Genomic DNA, 17,225 nt, shown 5'->3' with positions numbered 1-17,225 from the left:
GGATCATGGGGATCATGGGGATCATGGGGATCATGGGGATCCAGCCTCATTAATTAATGATGGGAACGGGGATCCAGCCCCAGGGTGTGCCTCTGGGAACAGCGGGATCATGGGGATCCAGTCCCGTTAATTAATAATGGGAACGGGGAGCCAGACCCAGGGTGTGCCTCTGGGAACAAGGGGATGGGGATCCAGTCACACAAACTAACAATGGGATGGGGATCCAGCCCCCTTAATTATTATAGGATGGAGATCCAGCCCCATTAATTAATGATGGGATGGGGAGCCAGTCTTGTTAATTATTATGGGATGGGGATCCAGCCCCATTAATTAATGATGGGATGGGGAGCCAGTCCTGTTAATTATTATGGGATGGGGATCCAGCCCTGTGAATTAATGATGGGATGGGGATCCAGTCCCATGAACTAACGACGAGGTGGGGATCCAGTCACACAAAATGACAACAGGATGGGGATCCAGCGCCATGAATTAAGGATGGGATGTGGCTCCAGCCTCGTTAATTATGATGGGAGGAGGATCCACCTCCATGCACTAATGATGGGATGGGGATCCAGCCCCATGAATTAATGATGGGATGAGCATCTAACCCCATTAATTATGATGGGATGAGGATCCACCTCCATGAACTAATGATGGGATGGGGATCCAGCCCCATGAATTAATGATGGGATGTGGCTCCAGCCCCATTAATTATGATGGGATGAGGATCCAGCCCCATGAAGTAATGATGGGATGTGGCTCCAGCCCCATTAATTATGATGGGATGAGGATCCAGCCCCATGAATTAATGATGGAATGGGGATCCAGTCCCATTTAGCACTTTAATTAACGACATGGGTGAAGGTCCAGCCGCTTTAATTGACGGTGGGACGCGGGGCCAGCCCCACTAATTGCCGATCCAGCCCCGTTCATTAGCTAATTGCCGACCCAGCCCCGTTAATTGCCGCGCACGCGGGTCCCTGAGGGGCGGCAATGGCGGCTCCGGCCGCACCCCGGCCCCGCCAGCAGGGGGCGCCACCCGCCCCGCGCATGCGCGGCCCGCGGCCCCTCCCGCCGCGCGCGGCCCCTCAGCGGCGCCCGCCATGTTCGCGGAGCTGAACGAGCTGCTCGGGGCCTCCCCGGAGCGCCCGGACGCGGTGAGAGGGCGCTGAGAGGGCGGGAGGGACAGGCCGGGGCCGCCGGGAGCGGCGGGGCACGCTGGGAGGGGCACGGCCTCCGCACACGGAGGCGGCGGCTGCGGCCGGTGCCAGAACTGAGCCGCCTTCGGCCCTTCAATCTCCCGTTCCCGGCTCCCCGCCGCCCCTCACGGCTCCGGCTCCGACTGGGCAGCGGCCGAGCTCTGTGTCCGTGCTCCCGTGCGGGGAATAAACACAGAGCTGGACGTTAAATCCGCTGGCGGGCACTGCTCCTGACCAGGGAGCTGTTCTAGAGATACTTGTCCTTTAGGGCACTGAATTAATTAATGTAGCTTTTCCAGGGAGGTTTTGAGTTAATGAAGTCACGCAGGAACTAAACAGCCTCGCTGTTTCTGAGAGCTGTGCAGGTAAAATGTCAGTCATGGTATCCCAGAGTGGTTTGGGCTGGAAGGAGCCTCGAAGCTCATCCAGTCCCATCTCCTGTCCCGTGCAGGGACATTTTCCTCCATCCCAGGCTGCTCCAAGCCTTGTCCAGCCTGGCCTGGGACACTTCAGGGATCCAGGGGCAGCCACAGCTGCTCTGGGGATTTTCTATTTTAGGGCCTCCCCACCCTCCCAGCCAGGAATTCCCAATTCCCAATCTCCCATCCATCCCTGCCCTCTGGCACTGGGAGCCATTCCCTGTGTCCTGTCCCTCCATCCTTGTCCCCAGTCCCTCTCCAGCTCTCCTGGAGCCCCTCCAGGCCCTGCTAGGGGCTCTGAGCTCTCCCTGGAGCCTTCTCCTCTCCAGATGAACATTCCCAGCTCTCCAGCCTGGCTCCAGAGCAGAGGGGCTCCAGCCCTGGAGCAGCTCCAGGTCTGTTTTCCATCTGTCCATCCATTCCCCCTCCTTTGCTGATGCTGGGGGTTGTCCTGACCCAGGTGCAACAACTTCCCCTTGGCCTTGTTGAACCTCATGAGGTTCCCATGGACCCACTTTGTCCCTCTGGATGCCCCATCCTTCCCTTTGGCATGTGACCACACCACCAGCTCGGTGTCATCAGTAATTATTAATAAATTATCCATGTGCTGCATGTTACTCCATGTTTTTCCTGACAGTTATGAGCTTAGATAATAAAAGCAAGTTTGGGGTGATAATTTACTTTATAAGTCTGAGTTTCCCATTTTGTGTCCAGTTTCCCCGCAGTCCCTGCTACCATCTTGTGATGGGAACGGGGGAGGTTTCTCCTTGTTCTGGAAGGTGCTTCTGAGGTCATTCCTTGTCAGGCTGGCTGGAGTGGGGCAGTGCTGCTCTGACGGGAATCGGTACTGAGGGGAATTTGGGATGGTGCCCTTGAGGCTCAGAGCAGCTCTGGGGAGGTGTTAGTAAAGGATAGTCTGGATGTGCAAAGTCCCAAAGTGGTGCCCGTGGGTCGCTGTTGGGTTTTTGGTGCACATGGAACACTAAGGGAGAAGTGCTTGGTGGAGTTTGTGCTGTGGAGAGGACGCTGGTGGTGGAGCTGTGGGATGAGTGGGAATAGGGCCATCCACGAGCTTGGTTCTGAGGCAAGGAGCTCACCTTGGTGTGAGCAGGAAATTCCACAGGGCAAAACCCCAAGGTTTGGCCTCAAGGTCCTCGTTCTGAACTTGGCAGCAGGAGCCGAGCAGGGCTCTGTCTGTGAGGAATTCCCTCGGGTTGAGTTGGGCGTTCCCATCCTACCGCAGGCCGTGGGCTCCCCTCTGTGCGGGTGCCACAGCAGGGTGACAGGTGCCTGCCCAGGGAGCGCTGTTTCCGTGCTGGAGTGGGGAATGGCCTCCTGCAGTACTCGGGGTACTAAATGTGCTTTACTCTGGCGGTAAACGATGAGCAGTGTGTGTGCAGGTGCCCCTCGGCACTCCCTGCAGCGTGCTGGGATGCCCAGCCGGGCCGAGTGCCGCCGTGTGACAGTGCCAGCCCTCTGCTGGCCTGACCTTGCCGGCGCTGCCATCCCCGTTTCCGCAGCTCCGCGGCCGGGCCGTGCCGCTTCCCGAGCTGACGGCAGCTGTCCCCGCGGGCTGCTGGGCGCAGGGAGCTGCTGCGGCTGTGGGTGTGCCCGCTGTGTCACCCTGCGCTTGTGACAGCCGCTGCTGCCCCGCCGAGGCGTTCTGGCGGTTCTGGCAGGCAGCTGCAGCCTCTCCTCACCCTGCAGGTGCCGAGAGCGTGAGGGCAGAGCGTGGGCAGAACGGGCCGGGGTTCATGGGGAAGGTGCTGCAGGAAGGCTTTGCCTTTGGAATGGTGCTGTGTGCTCAGAGCGACGAACCCCGCGGTGCCACCCCTTGGGAGCCAGCTGTGCTGACAGGGAGGGCACACGGGGAGCGCTCAGCCTGCTCTTCTGGGGGCTCTGGTGGGGAGCAGGAGGGATCAGAGCTGCAGAAGGTAAACCCTGAACGTCTGGGTTTGTGCTCTTTGAGCACAGCTCTCCTCCACGGAGGGCACATCTCGGGGCGGTGTCCCTGTCACTGCAGTGTGTTATCCCATTGAGGCAAAACCCTTTTTGAGGGAAGAGCACTCACTCCAGCTCTCACTTCCCTGCCCTGGCCTCTGCTCTGCCTTCCCTGCAGTCATGTTCAATATTTGCTGTTCCATTCTCTCTGCTTTAGGCACTGGGGAGTTTGTTCTGATGGACGCCTTGGGAATTGCCTGTGTGGAGATGGCTCGTTGCTGTGAAAGGCTTCTTCTGTTCCTGGGAGTAGAAAAACCTCCCACTTTGATAAGTTCTTTGTGCTTCCAAGCAGCTCATCTATGATTTGTATTGATTAAAGAAACATCCTGCCTAAGATTTTTAATGGAAACAAACACCTTGATGAGGCTGGGGCTGATAATGAGTGTGCACTAATGAACAGAATTAATTTCCTGCCTGATCAAAACAGGGTTTATACCTTGTGCTGAGAGCCCTGCTGCACTACAGAATTTTGGTGTAAAGGTTTTCTGCCTTGAGGGTAGTACGTTGGAAGTGAACCTGGAGAGAAGGACAGGAAGTGCTGTTTGGGCACAGGATGAACAGCAGCTCTAGGAGTGCTGGCATCTGAAACACACTGGCAATGTTGGCTGTGGCACGGGGAGAATGGGCTGGGCATGCAGTGAGTGAGTGAGTGGCTGTTGTTCCCCTGCCCCTGGGAGAAGAAAGATGCCAGTGAACTGGGGGAGAGGGGCACAAGGCTGGGAGGTGGAACCTGCCCAGAACCCCCTTGGTGGTGTCCAGCACCAGAAGCTCTGTGTGGTGGCACTGGGAGCACCGTGCTGCACGTCCAGGGAGGGGGTGGCACCTGCTGGGCACAGACCTGGGGGTGCAGCTGGCTCACAGTTGGGCACAAGTGGGGCCATGGTTCAGTGGTGAGCTTGGCAGTGCTAATGGCTGAGCTGGGCTCGTGGTTGGGCTTGGTGCGCTCAGAGGGCTTTCCCAGCCTTAGGGATGCTGTGGTTCAGATGCCTTCCTGTGGGCTGTGTCCAGAGGAAGTGCTGCCTTCCCTTTGTAAGCAGGCAGCTGGAGCTCTGCTTGTCCACTTCCTCCTCTGAGCAGCACCTGCAGAGTTCCTGCAGCTTCAGCCAACATCTTGTCTGCCAAGAGCGGTTGGTGCCCTCACCTTACTCTCTTGTTTTGCTGCTTCTTTTGCAGGGTAAATTCACCCTGCTGCGAGACACCCGGACAGATGGCAGCTTCCTGGTGCACCACTTCCTCTCCTTCTACCTCAGAGGTGGGTCAGCAGCAGCAGCAGCAGCACTCTCTGAGGCAGGGACACCTCAGAGGTTCCCTCAGGGCTGCTCCATGACCAGAGGGCAGTTGTGCAGAGTGGGAGTTATCTTCAGATAAACCCAAGGTTTGGCATTAGGATTTATGGGTCCTAGTCCTGACTTGCTCTTGGGACTCCTCTGTGTCCTTGGGTGCATCCCATAATTCTGCACCTTGTTTCATCATAGATTGTGGCAATGCTTGTAAATCACACAGGCTCTGATAGGGAGGTGTTCACTGCAGTGCTCTCACTGCTTCCATTTTTATGATGTAATTACACATATCAGGACCAATTAACAACAGATAAACTCAGAGTGAGTCAAGAAACAAACAGAGCCTGCCAAGGTGTCTAATTACCTTTCTGGGAGCAGTTCCTCCTGTGAGTAACCTCCTGGCCCCTGCAGAGCAGGCACTGGACTCAGGGACTCCTGCTGTAAATGGTTCAAAGAGACCGGAAGGCACTGCCTCAGGCTCTGCTGATGTCCTGCCCCACAGCAGAGCCCTGGGCATCGGTGCTGCCCCACAGCAGAGCCCTGGGCATTGGTGCTGCCCCACAGCAGAGCCCTGGGCATCGGTGCTGCCCCACAGCAGTGCCCTGGGCATTGGTGCTGCCCCACAGCAGAGCCCTGGGAGTCGCTGTCCAGAGCTGCCTGGGAAAAGCCTTCCACCCCTGGTGGGTGGGCCGCCCTGTGGGATATTAATGTGTCTCGGGGATATTAATGGGGGATATAATGTGTCTCAGGACAGCTGTGCTGGCTGTCACCTGCCCCTGTCCAACCTGGGTGCAGTTATTCCCTGTTTGCAGCACCCCCATCTTGTCCTCTTGGTCCCCAAAACCTTTGGGAGGTCTGAAGGTTCATCTGGGGCCATTGACTTGTTCTACTTGAAATCCATGTCCAACAAACATGGTTATGTTCATAGCCAAACTGTGTTCCAGAATCACTTTTTATTTAGGTGTCTGACACGCTTCCCAGTTCTGTGTTTTTCCAGTCAAGGTCACTTGTGCTGTGAGAGCCAAAATGGGAATTTTTGGCATGTCTGTGGTTTCAGTAGTTCAGTGTCACAGCTGGCCCTTGGCCTCCTTACTGTCACACCATCAAACAGGGTCAGGAGGTCCCAGGCTGGCCTGGCACGAGGCAGAAATGGGCCTTACACTTTTTAAAGTCATCTTTTTCATTATTTCCCTCTCTTTTTAAACTAACATTTTCACTAATGCAGATATCCTCTAGAAGGGTGAAAACTGAAAGCAAAGGAGAGTTTGTCTAGATCTGCATCACTTCAAGGTCCTTCCAGACAGATGTGTGGCCTGGCTGCTGTGATTTATGAGCTTTGATAATGTCAGCTGCAAGGTGGAACTGCTAATGTGTGCTTTTGTCTGTCCCCAGCTGGCTGCAAGGTTTGCTTTGTGGCCCTGCTGCAGTCCTTCAGCCACTACAGCATCGTGGCACAGAAGCTGGTGAGTCTTGGCATGGGTTCATTGTTATGGGTCCAGGTAGTTTCTGTTGGGTGGGAAGGAATGGGACTGGGGAGCAGGAACTGTGTATTAGCCAATGTTTCCATGCCTTGATGGGGACAGTCAGGGTTGGTGCTCCTGTGATGGGGATAAAGAGCACTTTGGGGCAAAATCCTGGCTCTGAGGTGCCCCATGGCCTGTGCCCTGCCAAGGGCTGGATGGCTGCTTGCTTTGTGCTTGGAAGTGTTTGCTGGGGATCACTGCTCCCCAGACAGGCACAGACTGGTGGATGGAGGTTCCTTAATCCCCTGGAGAGGAAAATGCTATGGTGTCAGTGTTCCCAGGACCCCTGTACCCCTGCAGGAGCTCCTGAGGTGACTTTGTGCCCTGTCCCCTGGTTCCTGCTGGGATGCAGGGCTGAGTCACAAGGACACCTGTGTGCCTCCTTGGCCTCTGGGCTGAGCCATCCCTTTGAGCTCTGTGAGGAGCCACAGGTAAGTTCCTAGGAATTTCCTTCCCATGCTGAGTTGGACAAGGATTATGTGTACTCTGAAATGAAGAAACAGAGACAAAGCAGGCAGGGTAATTCTGCATGTCAGCATATTGTCTGAGCTCCAAACTGCTTCGTTCAGCTCTTTGTGCAACACTCCAAGGTGAAACGCTCCAGGTGGGAAGTGCAGGTGACCTTCCAGGGATGAGGGGATGAGGGCTTGCACTGCTCCTCCCTCTGGTTCTGCTGTGAGTCCCAGCAGCCCTGCTGCTTGTCAAGGCTCCCAGGTGCTGAGGAACCAGGTTCTGTATTCCCCACTGCAAACATGGTGCTGCTAAACCTGTATTTTATTTACTGCTCAGGTTTTACCTTTTGGAAGGAGATAGCGGCCCGGGGTACACAGCAAACACGGTGCTCCCCCACGGAGCTGGAGCTCCAGGTGTGATTCCCCTGCTGAACAAAGCACCCCCAGGAGCACAGAGCTCTCCTGGCCTTTGTGGTGCAGAGAGGAGGAACTCGTGGGGAGACCTTGCTGAGTAGGGCAGGAAATGGGGCACAGCAGCCGCTGTGGGGGAAACCCAGCGGGTACATACGGGATCCCTGCCTGCTCCTGAAGTCAGGGTGTTTCCCAATGCCGAGATTTCCCGGTGTACACTTAATGGGAGCTGCTGACATCTCCCTGGCTGGCGGGCTGAGGAGCAGAGCAGGAGGATTAGCTGGAGCACACGTGCGATGCAAATGGGGCCGATTTGCTGTCTGATACTCCAACAAAAGGCGGCTGCCACAAAGGAGGTGATAAGCACAGCTCAGAGAAGCGCTGAGCTGCTTTCAGCTCTGAGTCACTCCTGCCTCGCAGCTTCATAGGTGCCCCTGTGGTCCTTGCTGTGAATTCCTCCCGAGCTCTGAGGAGCTGGAGGTCGCAACATCAGTTATTTATATCCAGGTTTCCATCACATTTTCTCTTTGCTTTAATCCTTCTTTGCACAGATGAACACGTCAGGCTCAGAGAAGGTGCTTCTCGGCAGGGTAGTTTCCTAAATTTGCTTAAGTGGCTTCTGTAGGATCTTTACTGGAGAGCAGTAATGGTGTGGCCACAGGCCCAGGGCAGTGCCCATCCCCTGTGCTGGCGCTGCTGAGGCACCTCCAGTGCTGGGGGCAGATTTGTGATCCCCAGGTACAGGACAGAACGTGTCCAGGGCAGGGGATGGAGATGGAGAAGATGTTGGAGCAGCCAGGGCAGCTGGGGGAGTTGGGAGACAACTCCCTGGCAGGAAGGGACACCCGGGGGGTTTGGGCTCTGCTCCCAGGGAACCCAAGGGTTACCAGGGGAGGTTCAGGTTGGATATTGGGAAAATTCCTTCCTTGGAAGGGTGGTCCAGCCCTGGCCCAGCTGCCCAGGGCAGTGCTGGAGTCTCCATTGGTGAAGGGATTTAAAAACCCTGTGTATGTGGCACTTGGGGACTTGGGTTGGTGGTGACATTACAGTGCTGGGCGAATGGCTGGGCTGGATGGTTCAGGGGACTTTTCCAGCCTCAGTGATTCTGTGATTGTGCCCTTAGGAAAGCCTGCACTTGGAAGAGCTTCAGAACTGAGCAGTGCCCCAGTTTCTGTTGGGAGCAGGGTAGTCCCAGCCCCAGGAGGAGGCTCCTGGAGCCAGGGTAGATTGTACAGTGACACTTGTAGCACTGATGTGTGGTGATAAAGTGAGTATTTATACACAGTTGAAGTGATGCTTCAGGGACTTGCTGCTTCCCCAGAGTGCCAGGTGTTACAAGTCCCAAACCACTTCCTTATGTGTTAGCTAAGTGCAGGGATGTATCTTTACTTGCAGGAAAAAACTTCTCTGGCTTTTTTTGTGCCTGTGTCCTCTTTCCCTGAGGACTCACACTTCATTTTCAGGCACTGTCAGTGTTATTGGCCCTGACCTTGCAGAGAACATGCAGGGCTATATCAGGACAAACAGCAGTAGGGCACCCTGCCAGGTTGGTGTTCCCACCCTCACTTGTACAAAGTTTGTTTTGTTTTACAGGAAAACCAGATTTGTCCCCATTTGATGCCCCTCTCCTGTTCCCTGCTCTGAGCTCACAGCTTGGAGGATTGGTGTGGCCTGATCACTGATGGCCCCACTTTGTCCCACAGCTGTGTTTGCTGATGAGCTCATTCCCCCTGCTTTGCAGTCTCCCTTCCTTCTGTCCCTCAGACATTTCCCTTTCCCGCATGGAACGGCCAGTGGTGAGCAGCAGCTCTGCTCTGCGGGGCTGTCACTGCTGGCAGCTGGGGGCACCCCGCTCCAGCAGCTCCCCAGAGGGACAGCAGAGCTGAGCTGCTGCTGCAGGAGCACTGCTGGGCTGGCTCGATGGCTGGCAGCGTGCCAGAGATAATGTCCTGTGCTCCAGGGTAATGGAGCGGGATGCTGGCTCACAGTGAAAGCTGTCAGGCTGTCTGGGTGCTGGGCACTGCCCTGGCTCTGCTCTGGGGGTGTCAGTGCTGGCTGTGCACTCAGGAAGGTGCCACTGGCCATTTAGAGCACTTATCCCACTTTCCCAGCTGTCTGATGCTCCCGTGCTGCTTCCAGAGGTCACACTGCCTGGCTGCCAGCAGGGGACAGGCAGAGGTTTGCTGTGGCAGGTGACTGCAGTGGGTGAGTTCTCTGGGACCTGTTCCCCTGCTGGAAAATGCAGCTGGACCTGCTGGGTCCATGGCATGGCACCGAGGGGGCTGAATTCATGGTCTGACATGCAGGGACACACAGGCACCCTGTCCCTGGCTGCTGTGGCCCTTGTCTGTCACCCAGGCAGGCCCTGGTGTCACAGCACTGAGTTCCCTTCTGAAAGGGGGGGGCACTTTTCTTGCAGATCTGAGGTACAGAGACTGTGTGTGCAGGAAGAAATGGCTGAAGCAAAGGTAAAATCAGTTGCTGAATTATTGATATTAATAGTGAATTTAGTCTCAGCATTTCAGCAGGTTGCCAGTCCTATGGACTGCAGAAATCCCTGAGGGAATGAGGTATGTGAGGGAATGTGAGGCTGCTGTGCAGCCCAGCCCTTCAGCATGGCAGGTATTTATTTGCTGGCTGTTCCCTGCTTCTCACCTGCCACATAAAGGTGCTTCTGTCCTTGGCTAGGAAGTTTTCCATCGTGTGTGCTCAGGATTGCCCAATAATGCTGCTATTTCTGGAGCTGTTACTGAGGGGTAGTGCCCAAAAAAATCTATTGCTTGATAGGGGAACTCTGAAGATGGAGTGAGCATTCAGGCATATGTTCCTTCCCAGCTGAGTAGCAGGAAAATAGAGGAAGAGTCCTCAGGCAGCAGGATTCCCAGGGCTGGGAGTCCAAGCAGCTTCCATTTAAAGCAGGGAGCAGATGCCAGCAGATGGAGTTCAGTCAGGCCTCAGATTATTCTTAATATCCATGTTACAAAGTGATATAGTGCTGCAAAATTGAGCCTAGGAAGATAATAATGAAATAGTTTGGGTTGGAGGACACCTGAAAAGGTCACCTAGTCCAATCCTCCAGGAAATAATTGTACTGCACATGGCATGGAATCATTGGGGTTGGAAAGCCCTCAAGGGTCATTGTGTCCACCTATCCCCCAGCACTGCCAGTGCCACCCACAAGGCTTTAAATCCTCCCAGGGATGGTGACTCCTCCACTGCCCTTGGCAGCCCCTGCCAATGCCTGGCCACCCTTTTTGAGAATAAACTGTGGAGAGTGAGAAGGTCCCCTCAGAGCCTCCTCTTGTCCAGGCTGAGCTCCCCAGCTCTTTCAGCCCTTGACAGGGCTTGGAGCAACCTAATCCAGTGGAAGGTGTCCCTGCAGGGGGATGGAACTGGATGACCTTTAAACATCCCTTCAACCCAAACCTTTGTAGAATTGTGTGATCTCCAGCTGAGCCTTCTCCGTGTCTGCTGCAGCTGGGGATGTCTCTGTTGGAGCTGGACATTCCCAGCACGTGGCTCTCCATTGGCCTCACCACCAGGCAGGGCTGTGAGCCAGCTGAGTTTGAGTCTGAGCTGCAGCCCCAGGCGTTTGTCGTGGTCCTCCTCCTCCTCCTCCTCCTGCTGGTGGAGTCAGGGCTGCTTCCCGTGGGAGCCCTGGCTGTGGGAGCCCTGGCTGTGGGAGCCCTGACTGTCTCTGCAGGTGTTGTGCAATGTGGGGATGCCAAGCCCACGGTGCTCTCTGGATCCAGGCCGTGCCAGGCTCAGCTGCGTGGGCTGTGCCGGGAGCCCTCATTGCAACAGATCTGGAGATAGTGACAAACAAAAGCTTTCACCTCCCAGGGAGGGAGGTGAAGGTATTGCTCACAGCAGGTCCTTGGAGAATCCTGGCCCATTCTCTCCCTGTCTCTGCACACCAAGCTGGCTTCCCAGAAGGATTTCCAGCAGGTTTGAGCCCCCAAAGCACAGTGTGGTGTTTTTGTTATCTCCTGGCAAAGTACAGAAGAGTGAATATGCCACCAGAAGTGCCCTTTCATCCCTGAAGCACTGACTTTATCTGCACATTTAGATAAGATTTGATTCAAACAAGAATGAAAATTTGGCTGTCCACCCATGTGTGCACCATTTTCCATAAGTGTTCCCTCTGAAACCCAGTGTTTTCCTCTCTGCAGGGAGTCAGTCTGGCAGCTGCCAAGGAGCGGGGACAGCTTGTCTTCCTGGAGGGCCTCAAGTCCTGCCTTGACCTCCTGTTTGGGGAGGAGGAGCAGCCAGGACAGCCCAGTCCTCTGCAGTTTCTGAGGTAAGCCTGAGCGTGGAGTGTTCCCCCTCACATCTGCTGCCACCAAGGGCACCACCCAAGGTCCAGGACTGCCTCCTGCTGCCCTTTGTGCTCTCCTCCAAGGACTCAGCTGGACACCAAGGGAAGGGAAACATCAGTATTGTGCACATCCCCCTAAGTGTCCTGGCCTGTCCCTCACTGCTGCTTGGGGGGGAATTCTGTCCCCCTTTCCAGAATTTTTGGGGAACTTTTACCCCCAGCCTCATTGCCAAGCATGTCACAGATCTAGAACAACATTTATTTCAGCACTCCACAGGTTTGTGTCAAATGAAACACCAGCCAAGTGGCTGTGTTCCCCTTTTTCATTATTTTGAGTTTTATTCTTATCCAAGAGAACAGTGCTGCTTTTCCATGCTGGCTTTTGGGTTTCTTCCCATGCCATTTTCTCCCTGTTCCCTGGGAAGCTCAGCAGAGGCCAAACACTTCCCCAGCAGTGTCCCAGGCCATGCCAGACTGGGCTTGGAGCAGCCTGGGATAGTGGAGGGGGTCTGTGCCATGGCAGAGAGGTGGCACTGGATGGGCTTTGAGTTTCCTTCCCACCCAAACCATTCCGTGACCCCTGGAGCAGGGCAGGAGGGTTTCCCCACACGCAGGTATGAAGGAGCAGGGGCTGAAGGGCAGTGGGGAGGTGGCTGTCACAGCAGTGGGGACAGCAGGGAGGGGACAGGCTGATGATCCCCGCTGTGGGTCAGTGGGTGAGGAGGGGGACGGGCGGTGCCAAGCCCCTGACACGTCCCTCATGTCTTGCAGCGGGGGCAGCTGTGACCTGCGAGCCCTGTTTGACTTTGTGCGGGTGTCCCTGAGCGCCACCGCCGGCGATTCCTGGAAGGGCCCCGTGCTGCTGGTGGATGACCTCAGCGTCCTGCTGAGCCTGGGGGCTGCCCCGGTGGCCGTGCTGGACTTCATCCACTACTGCCGTGTGTGCGTGTGCTGCCAGCTGAAGGTACTGCTGCCCTGGGCTCTGCCTGTGCACAGCCTCCAGAGCAAAGCCTGGCTTTGTCTGCTCTTTCCATCTGACCATAGTGAGGTTTTGGAAAGGCTGTGGCTGTCCAAGGAGTTCAGATCTTTGCTCTGGGCCACTCTGGGAGTTGTGTGGGTCCCTGAGTACCTGCGCAGGCTCCTGTTCAGCTGGATTCCTGGGAGATGCTGCCCAGGGACAGGTTCTGTGTGTCTCTGATGTATGAACAGGGATTTGAGATGTAAAATGGTGGGCTTTGGAGCTCCTGGCTTTCCAAAGATCCTGACTCACATCCTTGTGTGGGAGGGCAGGGGTGGAAATGGGTTGTGTGAGGGGCTGGTGAGTCTCACAGGGGACAGAAATGAAGGATCCATTTGGGGCACACCAGCCCCTACTCCACCACCCTCCAGTGTGCTGGTCCCCAAGGTGGGGTGATGATCTACAGAGCTCTCCCAGCGATGCGGGCACTCCTGGGAGCACCACAGCCAGGAGTGCTCACAGTCACATCCAAGCTGTGCCATCACAGGCAGTGTGCCCTCCCTGGGCACTTCCCTGCAGGAGTGAGGGATGAGCCAGTGCTGCTGGGTGCTGTCACCCTGCGCTTCACACAGTACGGGGTGTTGGGCTCTATGTGCTGACAGGAATGATCTGCTTGCAGAGAGTATTTACCTCCAAAGAGCTAAAATGATGATCAACCACGCTAACACTTTGCTATTTCTGTCTGAGGTGTTCTGAAGCCTTCAAGTACATTTTAATTGATTGAGAATTTGTGTTATTTTAAGTCACTGGTGACTTGCATGGGCTGAGGCAGAGTCTCTTGGGGTGGCTGTTAATAGAGTCGGTGTGTTGGGGAGGTGTTTGCTCCCTGTCAGAGCTATGAGGGTGTGAGCATTGCTGCAACCCTTTGGCCACCTCTTTATTTACCTGCTCTGAATTCAGTCAGTGCCATCTGCCCAGCCTGACAGACTGGTTCAGCCACTGTCTCCTCTCAAAGGCTGGAGGTATTTTTAGATTGCATGTTACATGTATGTATGTACACAATGTACAGTGAGCTCTTCGGTCTTTGTGTGTCACAGAATGGCCTGTGTTAGAAGGGAACCATAAACATCATGTGTGCTGTGGGCAGGGACACCTCTGGTTTGGGCCCAGAGCTGGAGGCAGCTCTGCTGGGGGGTCTCACCTGGGTGGGGCAGAGGGGCAGAATGCCCCCTCCTCTGCTGGATTAGCCAGGGTATGGGGGATTCAGGCTGGGCCATGTCCAGCCTCTCCAGCAGCAGCTGCTGGTTGTTTTCCCAGTGGAATTCAGACCAAGCTGGAGCTTAGATGGGATGTTTGTGAAAGCTGCTGTTGCCACCCTCCCATCCTTCCCCCAAAGGATTAGGCCCAGCCAGGGGCTCATCCCTGCCTGCTGCTCCTGTTGCAGGGGAACGTGGTGGTGCTGGTTCACAGCAACGAGGATTCGGAGGATGAGGAGAATGAGCTGGTTGTGAACTCCCTGTGCCATCACAGCGACCTCATCCTGTGGGCAGAGGGGCTGGCCACCGGCTTCTGCAAGGATGTTCACGGGCAGGTGAGGCACAGCAGCGTGGACAGCTGGCACGTGTCCCTGTCACCTACAGCACCACAGGCCCGGGGTTGTGGGAGACAGCCCAGGCTGCACTGTGGTTAAGGGTAATCCTGTGGGCACCGGGATCTGCTGGAGCACCCAGCTGTCACTCTGCTTCTGCAGGGATATTCAGGGACATGCTGCCACCTGGGACTCCCCACCTCTGGAAGCTTTCCAGGGTTTGTACAGCAGCTGCAGTGCAGGCTTCTCCCACCCTGGGGTGAGGGAAAACTCTCCTGGAAAGTTTCCCCAATGGTGCATCTGAGCCTGGCCTGTGGGGATCTCTGCGGGGCTGGGAGGCTGCTGGCACTGGTGTGATCCCTCATCAGGGGCTGCCACCAAAGGCACAGGGACAGGCAGCTGCTGATGGATTATTTGTCAGTGATCACCCTTCCCTGCAGGTCAGCCAGAGGCATGGGGGCAAGGCTGCTCTGGTTAGCCAAAGGAACAATGTTCCTATTCCTTTCCCTTTGCAGATCAAGATAATCAAGAGATTGTCCTTGCGGCAGGCGGAGCAGGATCTGGTCCAGGTCTACCAGTACAAGATCCAGGACAGGAACGTCACCTTCTTTGCACGGGGGCTGTCAGCTGCAGTGCTGTGACACTGTGACACTGCAGAGCCTGGAGTGTCAGTCACTGCCTCTGCAGAAGCACCACCAGCACCTCTCAGGAGCAGCACAGTGAACTGACCCACGAGGGAAGCTCAGACACACCTGGTGCCAACGTGGGATCAGCCTGCCTGGGGCCTGCTGCATCCCTTTGTCCTCCCACCCCGTTCCCAACACACTCGGGCCAAGAAAGGGAGCAAGAACTTGCAAGAATGGCCCTTGGAGCATGTAAATACAGGCAGGGGGTGCCCTGCAGGCTGGGTGTGCCTCACCTCTTCCGGTGTGCTGGGCCCAGCAGGCGGTGCCAGGCGGTGCCAGGCACTGCACGGAGGGAGCTGGAGCTGGCACGGGAGGAGATGACACACAGCGGGTGGAGCAGGGATGGTCCCGGAGCCTGGCGCAATCCTACCCTTGCTCCCAGCTCTGGCTGGCAGAGGTTGGGCCATCTGCCAGCTTCCCTCACTTGGTAAATGCACAGCTCTGTGTGCAGCCCTCACCTGGCTGTGCTGAGAGCTGGCACTGCCACGCTTTATCAAACCCTGCGGCTCCCCAAGCTCAGCCTGGCCTTTGTGGTTGGATAAACCCTCTGCGAGCCTGTGTCAGCCACTGCTTCCTCATCCCAAACCCTGACTAGCAGTTACATGGCCTGCCTGTGCTGAAGCAGGTTTTTTTATTAATAATCTCTAATTTCAGTGAGATAAGGGTGCAGTGATTGTGTAACCACGGATCTCTGGGTGGGAACTGCTCCCCACCTGCTCCTTGGCAGGGAGCAGGAATGAGCATCTCCCAGGCCTGGGTGAGGACAGAGCCTTCCCCATGGCCACAGGGGCAGTCCTGGGAGCAGAGCTCAGGCCTGGAGGTCTCCTGCTAGCTGCTCCTGCTGGGATATCCCATTTATCGTGGGAGATAAAAACATCCCACACGCTTGTGAGAGTCCAGAGCAATCTGCCAGGTCCTTGCAGCTCCAGAGCTGGGATAGCAGCTCTGGCAGTGGGACACATTCCTGATTTTCACGTACACTCAGTGGCCCATCCCATGCTGATTTGTGCCCTTTGCCTCAGAGTTTTGGAGCCCTGGCAAGCTCAGGGCTGTGGCTGCTGATCAGTGACAGCCCAGGGAAGCCAGGCAGGCTCCAGGGATTGTGGCAAAGCCACAAGGGGAGAGGGGAGTCAGGCCATGTGTGTGCTAGAGGATCACTCATCCCTGGCGTCCCCTGGGCCTCTGTGTTCAGCTGTGGAAGTGGCAGTGCCCAGGGTCACTGCACTGTCACAATATGCAGAGGGAGGAGGAGAGGAGCAGTAGCTGCTGGCCCTGCAGCAGCCTAAAGTGCATCTGTGACGGGCACAGAATGGTAAATAATTGGAGTAATGTCTGTAGGATTATCCTTGGAGAGATCCCAAATTCTGGCTCCCAGGCTTGAAACTGGCTGGGTCACTGTGTGACATCACTGCTGTGTGACATTGTCACTGTGTGACATCACTGCTGGGTGACATCACTGCTGCCTTCTGCCTGGTTCTTTATGCCATAACCAGTGCCTGGATCCCAGAAATGTGCTGAGGAGCCTGGGCCTGACCCTCCATGTCCCCACGCAGGGGGTGTTCCCCGGGCTCTGAGCCCTTTGGAAAGAGCCTGTCTGCCTGCACGGTGCAGTGGTGTGAGCTTGGACAGGGCCGTGAGCCCTGTGTGGGTTACTGAGTCACAGCCCAGCCCAGTGTCCAGCAGTGGCCTTGGCCAGCAGGCCATGACAGGACGGCTGTGCTGCCCAAGGCCACCGGCACGGCCGTGCTCCCGTGCTCTGGAGCTGACGCTGCGGGAGGGCAGCCCCAGAGTGGGTGGCAGGAATGGTGCCATCGGTGGCAGGACAGGCTGGCCTTGGCTGGGGTCAGCCACCAGCTGCGTGCTCAGCGCCCTGCCACGCACGGGCTGGGTGTGTGCCGGCCAGAGCTTGGGCAACGCTGGGGACTTGGCTGGGACTTGGCCTGAGGACTCAGCTCTCCAAGCAGGGGAGATCCCACCAGGGCTGGGCTGGTGCGCAGGGGTGCAGGTCCCTGGGAGAACTGCAGGCAGCAGGCTCTGTTGGTAAGCCTCAGAGTCTGGCAGCTGCAAGGCGGGCCCTGGAAGGGCTGTTCTGGGCTGCTCAGCCCCGGAGGTGAAGGAGCAGGGCATGTGTTTTGCAGCATGTCAGCACGGTGCTGGCGGGAGAGCATTGCTGGAAGAGAAGGAAAGATCCCTTGGCCCTTGGACACCGCTTGCCCCTTCCCCGGGCGTGTGCCCAGAGCCTGGCCCGCTTTTGTTCCCGGGAATCAGAGTCACCTCTGGCCCCTGCACGGAGCGAGGGCGCCCGCTGCAAGGCGCTCCCTGCCGAGGTGCTCTGCCCCGGGATGCTCCGGGGCTTCTGGTGCCCAATCCCCGCCATCAACGCCTCTTGT

The 17,225-nt window shown here is 56.4% G+C and overlaps 1 protein-coding gene across 1 annotated transcript; it reads left to right on the top strand.

The window, feature by feature from the left end:
- The first annotated feature begins 1,076 nt into the window (after window positions 1-1,076).
- On the top strand, window positions 1,077-16,257 carry ELP6 (elongator acetyltransferase complex subunit 6). The gene is made up of 7 exons (XM_058045632.1): window positions 1,077-1,157; window positions 4,793-4,871; window positions 6,292-6,362; window positions 11,458-11,585; window positions 12,375-12,567; window positions 14,006-14,152; window positions 14,665-16,257. The coding sequence occupies exons 1-7, from the start codon at window positions 1,104-1,106 to the stop codon at window positions 14,788-14,790; spliced, it is 798 nt and encodes a 265-aa protein (XP_057901615.1). The 5' UTR covers window positions 1,077-1,103; the 3' UTR covers window positions 14,791-16,257.
- The last annotated feature ends 968 nt before the right edge of the window (window positions 16,258-17,225 follow it).

This window comes from Melospiza georgiana, chromosome 1, assembly GCF_028018845.1.
Source record: "Melospiza georgiana isolate bMelGeo1 chromosome 1, bMelGeo1.pri, whole genome shotgun sequence".
Taxonomy (NCBI): Eukaryota; Metazoa; Chordata; class Aves; order Passeriformes; family Passerellidae; genus Melospiza; species Melospiza georgiana.
This window is presented reverse-complemented; position numbering and strand designations above follow the sequence as displayed.